We start from the raw sequence: 13,808 nt of genomic DNA, 5'->3' as shown, positions 1-13,808 counted from the left end.
TTTTATTATATGCTTCCAGACTTGTAGTCTCATTGTCAAAGGAAATCTACACCCCTCCTCTCCCCAAAAAATACCCATGTTTATAACCATTTGTTTTGTGTGCAAAATACCAGATGGGAAGTCGTTTTCATGCGCAAGTCATTCACATCAGTCCCTTTCTCATTAAAATTTATAGTCTAAATCATACTTGCCAACTCTCCCGGAATGTCCGGGAGACTCCCGCATTTTGAGAGAGTCTCCCGGACTCCCGGGCGAGTGTGGCAAAATCCCGGATCTGCCCACTTCCTAGTGAAGTGGGCAGAATTAGGTCACAAACGCCGCGATTCCTGGTGAATCGCGGCATTTGGCCCCGCCCCCTCTGTCAAATGACGCATTTTGCGTCGTGACGTCATGGGGGCGGGTCCAAAATGACACGGATTTTGGAGGCCCGCCCCCCCATGACGCCCACCTCCCCCGCAGGCTCCCGGATACCAACATTGTAAAGTTGGTAAGTATGGTCTAAATTTGTTAACACACACACACAGCTCAAACACACACCCCAAGGAGAATTTTACCAGCAGCTAATTAACCTACCAGTATGTTTTTGGATTATGGGAGGAAATTGGAGGAAACACATGCAAAGACAGGGAGAACGTGTCAGCTCTATACAGATAAGGTCCTGGTTGGGAATCGAACTCATGAGGCAGAAGTGCTAACCACTGAGCCACCATGCTGCCTACTGAGCCACCGTGCTGCCCATTTGTACATTGTATTGATCTGTCTGTTGACCGACTGATGTCAGAGAGATTCTTTGTACAAACATTTTTGCTTGGTGAAGCCAATGTTATGTGTATGTCTTTTATCATGATTAGCCACTGAGAGGTGCTGTGCTGTTGTGCTCAATGGATATTATATGACTTGCGCTGATCAGCCACAACATTAGAGCCACCAACCTAATATTGTGTAGGTTCTCCTGGTGCCGCCAAAACAGTTCTGACCCGTTGAGGCGTGGACTTCACAAGCCCTCTGCAGGCCTCCTGTGGTATCTGGCACCAAGACGTTAGCAGATCCCTTAAGTCCTATAAGTTGTGAGGTGGGGCCTCCATGGCTCGGACTTGTTTTTCCAGAACATCTCACAGATGCTTGAGCGGATTGAGATCTGGGAATTTTGGAGGCCAAGTCAACACCTTGGACTCTTTGTCATGTTGTTCAAACCATTCCTGAAATTTTTTTGCAGTGTGTCAAGGCGCATTATCCTGATGAAAGAGGCCACTGCCATCAGGGAATACCGTTGCCAGGAAGGGGTGTAGGTGGTACATGTCAAAGTAACATACACATGAATACCAAGACCCATGGTTTCCCAGCAGCACATTGCCCAGAGCATCACACTGCCTCCGCTGGCTTGCCTTCTTCCCATGGTGCATCCTGGTGCTATCTATTCCCCAGGTTAAACGACGCACATGCACCCGGCTGACCACATGATGTAAAAGAAAATGTGATTCATCACACCAGGCCACTTTCTTCCATTGGGCAGCACAGTGGCTCAGTGGTTAGCACTTCTGCTTCACAGCACTGGGGTCATGAGTTTGATTCCTGACCATGGCCATATCTGTGTGGAGTTTGTATGTTCTCCTCGTGTTTGCGTGGGTTTCCTCCGGGTGCTCCAGTTTCCTCCCATACTCCAAAAACATACTAGTAGATTAATTAGCTGCTATCATATTGACCTTAGTCTCTCTCGGTCTGGGTGTGTGTGTATATTAGGGAACTTAAACTGTAAGCTCCAATGGGGCAGGGACTGATGTGAGTGAATTCTCTGTACAGTGCTGCGGAATTAGTGGCGCTATATATATTTAGCTGCTGATGATGATGATGGTCCAGTTCTGGTGGTAACTTGTCCACTGTAGTTGCTTGCAGCGGTGGACAGTGGTCATCGCAGCACTCTGACCGGTATGCAGCTACGCAGCCCCATATGCAGTAAGCTGTAATGCACTGTGTGTTCTGACACCTTTCTATCATAACCAGCATTAACTTAACTACTTTCAGCAATTTCTGCTACAGTAGCCTTGGGCGCCCATGACCCTGTTACCAGTTCACTGGCTGTGCTTCCTTGACCCACTTTTGGTAGGTACTTACCACTGCATACTGGGAACACCCCACAAGACCTGCCGTTTTTGAGATGCTCTGACCAAATTGTAATGGCTAGACGACCTAGTCGCTCAGATCCATACGCTTGCCCATTTTTCCTGCTTCCAACACATCAACTTCAAGAACTGACTATTCTTTTGCTGCTTAATATATCCCACCCCTTGACAGGTGCCATTGTAACGAGATAATCAATGTTATTCACTTCACTTTTCAGTGGTTTAAATGTTGTGGCTGATCAGTGTGTGTGATATGACAGATACACAATGTTGAAGCGCCAATTTTGTAGGACAGCTGGCAACTGTCCCTGTTTTTTTTCTCTAAGAATCACAGATTATAAAGACGGTTTTCTGGAGATGTCCTTATTTTTCTCTACTGATGGATGGTAAATCACAGTTAATGCGTGATGTGAACTGAATGAAAGACACACTGAATTGGAAAAAGTGTTCAAAAAAGCTCACTACAGCTAAGCGTACGTCAGAAACATAAATATGTACTGTCTCATTTGGTACAATTATTTTTATTTTCGCATGTGGTTACACAAGCTTAACTTGCATTAGAAATGCAGCTTAAACTCCAGTGTGGTCGTAGCCTATGGCTCAGTAACACACTACTGCACATGATATGTTCAGTATCCCTGGCAATGATGTTTAGAATGTTGGTAAGTAGGCTGTAGTGAGGTTCTCTTTTAAAATGTTACTGTCTCTAAACTATCATATTAAATTAATACAACATTGTATTAAAGGATAGCTCCACCCAATACTGGAGTTCAATGAGTTATACTATAAGGCAGTGTCCAGATGGGATTTATTTTACGATTGTGTTTGAAGCCTTTAAATCACTGATGGACAACCTGATACAGTTGAGCGGCCCTCTAACCTTCAAAGGGGCCACACCTCACCATTAATCTCAGTAGTAAGGTTAAAAGAATATTTACTCAATGAAAGAGACAATTATCTGTAATAAAATGTCAATGGGTATTTTAGTGCAAGATAAAGAAGAGTTAGAAGCCTTACCAAAGAAATCTGACAATATAATCCAGCGGCGGAACATGGCATCTCTTAAATCCCATAGCTATATTTGGAGATGTGCCTGGTCTACACTATGCTCTTCTGAGCAAGAGCGTGGGTCGGAAAATGCACAGTGAAGCCAGCTCAGTTGTTGCTATGGTATACTGAAGTAAAATTACAAGCATTTCATAAGTGTCAAAGGCTTTTGTTGACAATTACATTAAGTTTATACAAAGAGTCAATGTTTGCAGGTGTTGACCCTTCTTTTTGAAGACATCTGCAATTCGCCCTGGCATGCTGTCAATCAACTTCTGGGACACATACTGACTGATGGCCGCCCATTCTTACCTAATCAATGCTTGGAGTTTGTCAGAATTTGTGTTTTGTTTTTTTTTGTCCACCCACCTCTTGAGGATTGACCACAAGTTCTCAATGGGATTAAAGTCTGGGAAGTGGGCTCACTCACAATTTTGCCTAAGAACACAGCCATGAATAAAGAATGGTACCAAAACATCCTCCAAGAGCAACTTCTCCCAACCATCCAAGAACAGTTTGGTGATGAACAATGCCTTTTCCAGCATGATGGAGCACCTTGCCATAAGGCAAAAGTGATAACTAAACATCGACATTTTGGATCCATGACCAGAAAACTTCCCAGACCTTAATCCCATTGAGAACTTGTGGTCAATCCTCAAGAGGCGGGTGGACAAACCCCCCCCATCCCCACAAATTCTGACAAACTCCAAGCACTGATTAGGCAAGAATGGGTGGCCATCAGTCAGTATGTGGCCCAGAAGTTGATTGACAGCATGCCAGGGTGAATTACAGAGGTCTTCAAAAAGAAGGGTCAACACTGCAAATATTGACTCCTTGCATAAACTTAATGTAATTGTCAATAAAAGCCTTTGACACTTATGAAATGCTTGTAATTTTATTTCAGTATACCATAGCAACATCTGACAAAAAGGTCTAAAAACACTGAAGCAGGAAACTTTGTGAAAACCAATACTTGTGTCAGTCTCAAAGCTTTCGGCCATGACTGTAGTTCTCCACTCTGGAGGACCCCGCTTGTCTGACTCTTATAAGCGCTGGCTTTACTGTGCATTCTCCGAACCACGCTCTTGCTCAGAAGAGCGTAGTGTAGGCCGCTGGAGGGTGCCTGGCATTGCAATTTGGGAAGAACCAGGTACAAATAGGGTGAATGTATTCCTAGTTTCACTACAGCTGTAGAGCCACACATATACTCACTGCGATACAATACATGCACTGACACATGGGGATCCTAGCTGGCTGGGACTTGTAGTTCTACCGCAGTGCAAGAGCCGTTTGCATATAGACTTTTGCAGTCAGGGCATGCTGCGACATAAGGTTCCACAACCTAAAGCGAACGTCGTAAACCTGATGTAGATTTAATAAGTAACTCAGTTATTTAAATTAATTCACATTCCCAATTAGATCATGACAAAACTCTGATCTTGAAGATTCAAGAGACCCATCAGCTTCTTAATTCATCATTACTTTCCTCTAGGTGCTCAGTCGCCTGTTATTTGCTCTTCCAGAGCCTGTGGGAGAGAAAGAGAGAGGTAAGCATTCAGCTAACTGATTATCGACCCCCAGCCAGCCAGAGTTTGGCTGCTCTCTGAAACCAAACGCCAGCCAGATTGTGCTGCTGTTAGACACTTGCTTCTATGTATTTTTAATGAGCATGGGATGCGCAGCGGAGAGGAAGAGAGCTTGTTTTTTTTTTTTGTTTTTTTTTTTGTAAGGGAGGCAGTGGGGTAAGGCGGAGGCCTCTGGTCAAAGAAGCAGATGGATTCCAGTGAGGATGAGGGGAGCTGGCTGGAGAACCAGTGGGAGAAATGGTAGGTGGACGGTCTGCATTGTCTGCTGGGTCTCTTAGCTGATAATGATACTGTGATACAAAGGATGAGCATATTTTATAAAATAATGTTTTTTTTCTCCATTTAGGCTTGTTTTTCTTCTTTATTTGAAAAGGAGGGGTGATTTTTGTTGTTGTTTTAAATCCATGTGGCATTTATAATCCTATTTCCAGCGTTGGCATCCAGAGTTGTGTATTTCCCTGTAACTTAACAGGACTTGTGCATGGCTGGATTTACTGTTCAGTGTAACCTTCAATGCTGCTTTATTTTATTTTTTTAATGGTTCTATTTCCGTTTGCTATAGAGACGTTTATATCTGCTGCATCTACTCAGGACTACTTGTGCTGATGCTGAGGTTCATTCTCTGTAGTGAGGCCTGTTACATGTGGCGACTGTTTTATTATCTCCGAGAACACAGTGTTATAATAATATTAATAATAATTTGCCACCTTATTGCTACTCCCTGGTCTTGGATTTAACAACCTTTATCTTCCTATTATGTGTAAATATTAGCCAAGTATGCTTTACATCTGTAATTATTTGCCAAGCAACCCTTATGCCTATACATATCTGCCAACACTTTTATCTGGTTTATTTTGTATATGTTATTGCTTGGTAACACAGTAAATGCTTATTTTGAGTTAAATACAACAGTCTGAGGTTCCTTTTGAAGTTGCGGCACCCATAGGGTTACCACAAGCTGAGAACGATTGGTGTATGGTGGAAGTCACAGGAAGTGAGTTGTGTTCTACTGCACTATGACTTGCTAAATTGGAAGTATAAATAATATCACCCCCCCCCCCCCCCACTCCCTCCAGACAGGTAGTTCCCTGGTGCATTCTAGTGGATAAATAAGGGACTATAATGCTACTGAAAAGCAGCACAAATTTACTTTCCCTGCTGTACTGAAGGCGTTGATGACAGCTGGGTACTTGAACTCTTACAAATGTCTTTTTTTTTATTGCGGAAGTGTAATAACGAGTGTTGTACCCAGTGACCTTGTCTGACCTCTCAATGTCATTAATTAGATCGGATGCTGAAAAGCTGTTGTTGGCATCTGGTGATTTGCATAAAAGGGGGGATTGGGCTCATTTGCATCCTATGTGGCTCTGGCGCTGTGAGATAACAAACATAGTGGCTTTTTCGTGTCTTTGAAATATTTGCATGAACTGTGCTGTTGGCTTCAAGGATTTACTGTCTGTCTGTTCCCTGACTGACTGCCAGATATTTAAAGAAATGCATGAATGCCTGCAAGCGCTATGTGTTACAGGGAAATTAGACAAAGGCATCAGCTGACTTATACATGCATATATAATGTAAGATTATGGCCCTGTGATGCTTCATTCAAAATATACTATGTTATAAACCATCATTATAAGGGAAGAATGAGTGAAGTTGTCCTCAGACCCTCCAACATGACCCCTACAATCTTATCTACACCCAAGTCTCCAACTTAATTTACTAGTAACCCTGGAAACCTGCAAATCCGGGGGTCATGTTGATGTTGGGTATGGGTAAATGCCACCTCTTCAGTGGCGCAGTGCCCCTCCACCAGAATCCGTCTCTCGCTCCTAGGGATAGTAGTTCTTGGTGGTTCCTACCAGAGTAACCTCGGGAAACCCCTGCTCTGAGAATAATAACTGGTGATTACATAGGCAAACCAAGGGGGTTTCCTAGTGCCTGGCAACCCCCCTCCAAGCCTGGGGCACTGTATAATTGAGGTGGCTGAACCCTGCTCCTGCTTCACCCAGCTCTGCTTGAAAAGGGAGAACTGTGTGCACCTAACAGTAGTGTACACAGGATTGCCTATGTATATTATGGGAATAGGAGGAGTTGGAGAGCAGCCAAGCACTGTCTAATATTATAGCCATGCCCCCATGCATGCTGGTCACGCCCACTGGTGGCGTGGTGGAAACCCCCCTCTACAAATCCTGCGTTTGCCCCTGGATTACTGAAATACACAGCAGAAGAGAGGTACAAGCCACTTTGCATAGTTATTAGTGGATGGAAACAAAAACTGTAAGGCCAGAGACTCAATAGATAACATTATGAAAAATAAATCCTGGTACCTGACTTTCTAACTTACACACTATGTTACAAGAATAATAATTGACATAGGTTATCAATGACAATTAAGTAAAAGCATTTGTATGAAGATTAGTAATAATATAATGGAGAATCACAAGAACCTGGAGGAGTTTGAGAAATCTGTGACCTGCGGATTTAGAATGAGGAAGCAGCAACTTTAACCCTTACACACTGATGCTTAATTATACCAAATAATGGGACATATTTACCATAGGACGAAAAGCCCTATGGCCGGAGAAAACAGGAGTCTTCAGTTGGAGTCCGCACGCGTGTATCGGTTATGTGCATCACACATGTACATATTACCTCAGACTGACCCAGGGGAAGCGGTAAGCTAGCCCATATTCAGCTGCCTCGGCAATACCGGCCCTCTGGGATATTTTATTGATAAATTGCAGCTATACATAATTTTTTTTTTATTGCAGGGATAAGTCTTATAGCTTTATATTAATTAATAGACTCTACATTCCCAATACTGTATATTAAGAAAGATGAGGGACGTGTACTTCTGGAATCATATACTAGGGAATATGAGGGGAGGATTCTGGAATCCACGTGGACACTCGAACTATGGCTCAAAGGGCTCTGAGGCAAGGGCTCATCCTTCATGGGTTTCATATCCTTCCTGTGGATGATTTGAATGGATGCAGACCCCTCTGCTTGACCAAGGAGTTGGTAAGGTAGTGAAAGTGGGCACCTAGACACCACTGAACACTTGGACCGGATCTGGACTCCCTCTGGGCACCTGGACCGGATCTGGACTCCCTCTGGGCACCTGGACCGGATCTGGACTCCCTCTGGGCACCTGGACCGGATCTGAACTCCCTCTGGGCACCTGGACCGGATCTGGACTCCCTCGGGGCACCTGGACCGGATCTGGACTCCCTCGGGGCACCTGGACCGGATCTGGACTCCCTCGGGGCACCTGGACCGGATCTGGACTCCCTCGGGGCACCTGGATTCCCTCTGGGCACCTGGACCGGATCTGGACTGTCTCGGGGCACCTGGACCGGATCTGGACTGTCTCGGGGCACCTGGATTCCCTCTGGGCACCTGGACCGCATCTGGACTGTCTCTGGGCACCTGGATTCCCTCTGGGCACTTGGACCGGATCTGGACTGTCTCGGGGCACCTAGATTCCCTCTGGGCACCTAGACAGGATCTGGACTCTCTCTAGGCACCTGGATATCACTGGACCACTTAATTGGTGAATAATTGCCCCACTCTGTGGCAGCTCTCTCCTCTGTAATCACACAGTTATCTGGCAGTTCTCTTCTTCATGACAGCTCTCTCCTTAATACCCCTGCATCCTATAAAAAAAATACCATGCCCTCATCATATACCCTTTTCTGCAGGCGGTCTAAGCTCGGCCCAACAATGGTAATTTCTGTACATGAAGTTGGTTCAGGTTCATCAAATACAGGTTCACAAGGGCAGATATTATCTGATGAGGCCTAATTGTTAGAACATGTTATAATCTATGTTTGAACATAATTAGGTCTGGTCTGATGCACAGTCTGGCTTTGAAATTGAAAAATACGTGAAGTGTATATGAAGGGAGATGGTACAACACCGGGAAAGCATTGTACAGCCTTTCACCAGTTTCTGTTCTGTGTCTGTTCTCCCCTAGCTAAAATGGTCAGAAGTGTGCCTTACCTATCCTTGTGCTTATAGATAGCCTGCGACTGGTAAAATTTTATTTTTTCTGGTACTTCCTTGGCTTGTATAGGAGCAGAGTATGTGTAATCAGAAGAGTTAATTGCATAATAAGTTTCAATATTAGTCACTTCTGGCTCTATTATTATCCTTTATTTGTAAGGCGCCACAAGGTTTCCGCAGCGCCGTACATGGTACAAATAGTAGACTTTACAGGGTAAAACAGTACAGAACAATAAACACAAAGTACCAATACTTCAGAAACTCCAGGCAGGCAGATACAGTAGAGACGGAGCGGAAGAACAGGTATGGAGACAGGAGGGAAGATGGGCCCTGCTCATACAAGCTTACATCCTAAGGGAGGGTGGCTCTACTGAAGAAGTCTTTGCACCAAGCACCTTGTAAGTACTACTAATGATCAAGATTTTTTTTCTTCCTTCAAAACTGCTTTAAAGTCATCTGCCCCTACCTGGGAGGAAGGAGGGGGCTTCATGTAAGTCAAAGATTTGAATGCTGTAGATGGTAATTTAATGCAATATGTGCTTAGTCTCTTGCAGCTAGATACAGCCACTTGCTGACCTACTAATGAAATCTCCAGATGGGAGTGATCATGGGGACTTCTGGGGATGCAGCTGACTGAGACATAAGGAAGGCATTTATGGGTGGCATATGCCAAAGACATATGCAAAAAGCATCTACGAGAGGCAAAGTAACGGGAATATTCTCTAACATTTGGGTGTTTCCATCTCCATAACTCAGTCAGAGCATTGGAAACGACCCAGTGAGCCAGATCTTAGCCGGTTAATAAGCCATGTGAGGATCAGTGGAAGAGCGGTTAAAGTCTCCGGTAATTAAGAGGCAAGCTGGTAATAATAGAGCTAGCTTGTCATATAATTAATTCCGCCTTATGTACCTGATCCCCAGCAGCTGAACTGTAAAATAATAAAATTTTGCCGGGATCGAAAGTGGTACTGACAAAAGAACATTGGAGGATTCGTTGAATAAGATTGTTACACATTTAGCATAAGAAGAAACGCACAATTCAACACATCAGTGGACTCAATGTCATGGTGCTCAAAGGACGTGTTGGCCCTACTGGCGAGGCCTATGAATTGAATTGTACTGGTGTTTCTATTTTTTTTTTATCTGCTACCTTGTACTTGCTCTGCAGATAACTTCCAGCCCAAGCTCTCTGCAGAGCAAGTACAAGATAACAGATGGCAAAAAATGGGAAACACCAGTACAATTTAATTTATACGTCACACTATTAGGGCCAGCACTTTCTATAAGCACCATGGCATTGAGTCTAACGATGTGTGGAATTGTGAAAGAGGGATTCAGCACCATTCTTTCCAAAAAAAAGAGTTCTTTATCTGATACCTGGTTTATAGTGGTAGAAAATTCAGATGACATTCAAAAATAACTGGCAATATGCCCTTCCCGTCTTCCAGGATATCAATGCACCAAAACAATGCCAGGAAAATGTATCCAAAAGATTTCGGAACCACTAGAATCTTTCACTATTGACAATCGGTGCTGTACAGTTTCTTAGGCTGGCGACACACGTTTCATTTGCTGTAACTGGCTGCTCGTGCCACAGGTTGAAATTTGCAGTCAATTGATCTGCAGGTGCTCACCTGTTTTGCCTCGCACTTTAAATTGACCTTCACCCTTTGGGGTCCATCTTGGTGGAGTATGTGCTTCCACCCACAGTTGCCCATTGCTGTTTGGACTTCACCTTAGCCACCGTCGCTCATAAAGCATTAACAACTTCAGCTGACTTGACCAACGTGCCCCGACAACCGCCCCTCTTTCTAAGTCTCTCAGGTCTCCTCTTGCAGCCACGCTAGCCACAACCACGCAGTCCTGGGGATGTCATTTGTTTAATTAAGGCATAAGCTAGACCTGTTTGAAATCTCTTGTTTTCAGTATGCCTGATGTCTTTCATTTACCCAGGTGTCTCCAATTTCTGGCTACAACCTGTATCTTACTACCACTTAAATTAGTTTATTATTCTAACAAGATATGTGGCTTGTGGTAACAGACCATATAATACTGGACCATTAAAGCCCTTTTGAACATGGAGTTCAGATCTCGCATACTCCAAACTTAGACTCTTATTTTCAGACCCTACATATTACACAGTTTAAGCATTACAGCTACAGTATCCAGTACTTCTCACAAATATGCCAAAGGTCTCGAGTTAGATAACAAAGTGGTTTGCCGCACACAAATCATGGCGGCCAGACTGCAGAGGATTATGGGATGAGGGCTAATATATGAATTTAAAAATGAATGTAATGAAGAACAGTGCCTTCACCCTAGGTAATCCTCCCAGATGGCAGTCTCATTAGGTGACGTGAAAAAAAACAGGTGAATTCTCCATTTGGTGCATGCTTGGGGAAAATAAAAGGACTGCATAAAAGTTACTGTTCTCGGAGGTGTAATTCTGCACCTCTGTTGTTGGATTTCCTGAGAAATCTGGGAAGTGTCCAGCAAGTTTGTCTTTTCTTACAAGCCTGTGACAGGGTTAGGCTCCGGATCATTGAGCCATTTCAGGAATGGTCTAGATGTGGCACCATAATGTAGATTGCCATTATATAGAGGATGCAATCTTTCCTCTCCCATGATTACCTCTGTAATTGTTTACACCTCTCTGTCAAGGGAGAACAAAGATTGACACTTCACATGATCCATAAACCTATAACACTGTCACAAAGTTGTAAGACTAAGGTCAATTTAATAGCAGCCAATTAACCTACCAGTATGTTTTGGGGAGTGTGGGAGAAAACCAGAGCACCCGGAGGAAACCCACGCCAACACGGGGAGAACATACAAACTCCACACAGATAAGACTCCCTTAAGGACCACGGGCTGGCAGTGGCTGTGAGATCTCGATGCTCCAAATGAAGTTATACAGTGAACTAAACGCTGTTTCTCTTTTATCAGTGATAAGTCATAATAAAGATAAGAATAATTCCCACAGGATCAAAACTCCCTCTGCATGCTGTAGCCTAATGCTCAGCACACATGGAGCCTTCTTTCCTCACTCTCTGCCTAGATCTTTTCCTGGGCAGGCTCTCTGTAAATTCACCCAATTTAGCTTATGCACCAAGTAATGATGCAATTTGCTTGTATTGCTAGAAGGTTCAGCTCGTCAGGGGGCTGCATTGGCCTTCTTGGGTAGTTGCTCACTAGCCGCTATAGTGACTTCCTCTTGCTCTACTATTTCCTGGAGTGGGACATCACAACTTTAGGGTAATATGAGTTAAAGCCCACTTTAGTAACTGTTTGATGCACCTGTGGTCCACTTGCTTATGAGTTAGTCCATCTTTAGCAATTTCTTTGTACAACACTTTATCCAGCTGGTAAATATAGACAGACATTTTCTCCCCCAGCTGTTGGTAACTCATCTGCAGCTCAGTGTTCTCTACAGAAAATTTTGCCAGCCGGGTGGGGGCAGTTTTTTAATACGTTGCAATAATATTGAAAAATGTTATTGCCCACACCTGCCAGGACTAGTCAGACTGGTGGTCATATAAGACCAGGGGTTTCCCATGGTGAAGACCAACGACAATGAGTCCAGGGGCAAACAAAGGATTTGCAGAGGGGGATTTCCACACCACGCAGCCAGTGGGCGTGACCAGCATGCATGGGGGTCTGGCTATAATATTAGAGTGTGCTTGGCTGTTCTCCAACTCTACCTATCCCCATAATATACATGGGCAATGCTGCGTGCACTACTGTTAGGTGCACGCAGCTCTCTCTTTTTGAGCAGAGCTGTGTGAAGCAGGGGCAGGGTCCAGCCACCTCAATTATACAGTGCCCCAGGCTTGGATAGGGGTTTCCAGCCACTAGGAAACCCCCTCGGTTTGCGTATGGAGTCATCCTTGGGCGAGCGCTTGAAGGTCAATGGTGACCTGCACTTTTTCAAACCAGGACAAAGTCAACCAGGGCTGTGTCGTGCCGCTGGGGAGGTCGACTTCTGATTAGGTCTTCCGCTCACACCACCCTTCTGTACCACCCTTCGGTAACCAACTTAAATGTTCTCCCGCTTAGGGGGTAAATGCAGCTTTCAAAAAATATTCAAGGGGAAATCAAGGACATGTTTGTTTTCCTTTTTCTTTTTTTTTTGTCAGTTTTCCTGTTGTAATAAAGTAAATTAAAAGGTTAAATAGATATATATGCCAAGAAAAGAAAGCTCTAGCTATCCGCCCTGAGAATTACAGTGTCAAATATACAATGGTACACCAAGCAGTTAAAAAGTGATAATATAGTTGCCAGGAGAGTACTCAAATTAGGCGTAGACCTCCGGGGAGAGCAGGTAAGTCTCCTGGTGGGCTGAGATGACGCTCGTTGTGTCACCAAGCCAGGTCCGCCTCAGTGAGCACTGAGTGGGCAGAACCGTGATGGCGCAATTAGCGCCGTCATACCCTGCCCGCCTGATGGCATGAATGGCATCATCAAGGTATGCCCAGCTCTTTTCATGCGTCTCCTAGAGGACAGATAATTATGAGTCCTCAGCTCAATCAACACGTAGCACTATGGTGTATATGGTATAAAATGCTTTCAGTCTTGAAGGAGTTAATTATCTTCTAAGTAGAAGAGACTCAGGGGTAGGATTCTATAAGGAAAACATCATCATCTGCCAATCTCGCACTTTATATCAATGTTCTTCCCATCAGCTAACAGTTTGTTGAGTTGTTTAAAAATGGAAAAACCACTACTTACCGAGATCAGAGGTCTTGGTCAATAAAAAAAATGGCAGATTAATTAAGTATTTCAATTAATTATTTCCAGATGGCACGCCATGTTCACTGGAGAGTATTTACTCAATGTAAATAAAAATCAACGTTGCTGTATTTAAAGTTGTATGCACGTAGTCAGTGTACAGTAACGGCGTGCCAAGCTCGAGCGCACGCAGCAGCGTCCAATTCAAGCTCTGGGCATCACTCAAGTACGTGTTTTGCAGTCCTATCACTTGCACCAGCTGCACGGCAGGTGTAAGTGCTGAGTGATAGTGATGACAGGCACATATTCATGCTAGAACATG

The 13,808-nt window shown here is 44.1% G+C and overlaps 1 protein-coding gene across 5 annotated transcripts in view; it reads left to right on the top strand.

Moving 5' to 3' along the window:
- Nucleotides 1-13,808, top strand: part of MAPK8IP1 (mitogen-activated protein kinase 8 interacting protein 1) — a 57,444-nt gene that overhangs the window by 13,215 nt on the left and 30,421 nt on the right. Inside the window, exon 1 of one of the 5 annotated variants that reach the window (XM_075188234.1) lies at nt 4,843-4,993. The exons of the other annotated variants lie outside the window; for them this stretch is intronic. Within the exon in view, the coding sequence (XP_075044335.1) occupies nt 4,941-4,993 (53 nt within the window). The 5' untranslated portion in view covers nt 4,843-4,940. Of the gene's footprint in view, nt 1-4,842; nt 4,994-13,808 lie in introns of those variants that run through there. 5 annotated transcript variants of the gene reach the window in all.

Source organism: Mixophyes fleayi, chromosome 10 (assembly GCF_038048845.1).
Source record: "Mixophyes fleayi isolate aMixFle1 chromosome 10, aMixFle1.hap1, whole genome shotgun sequence".
Classification (NCBI taxonomy): Eukaryota; Metazoa; Chordata; class Amphibia; order Anura; family Limnodynastidae; genus Mixophyes; species Mixophyes fleayi.
The sequence above is the reverse complement of the archived record's forward strand: the minus strand, read 5'-3'. Positions and strand labels throughout refer to the sequence as shown.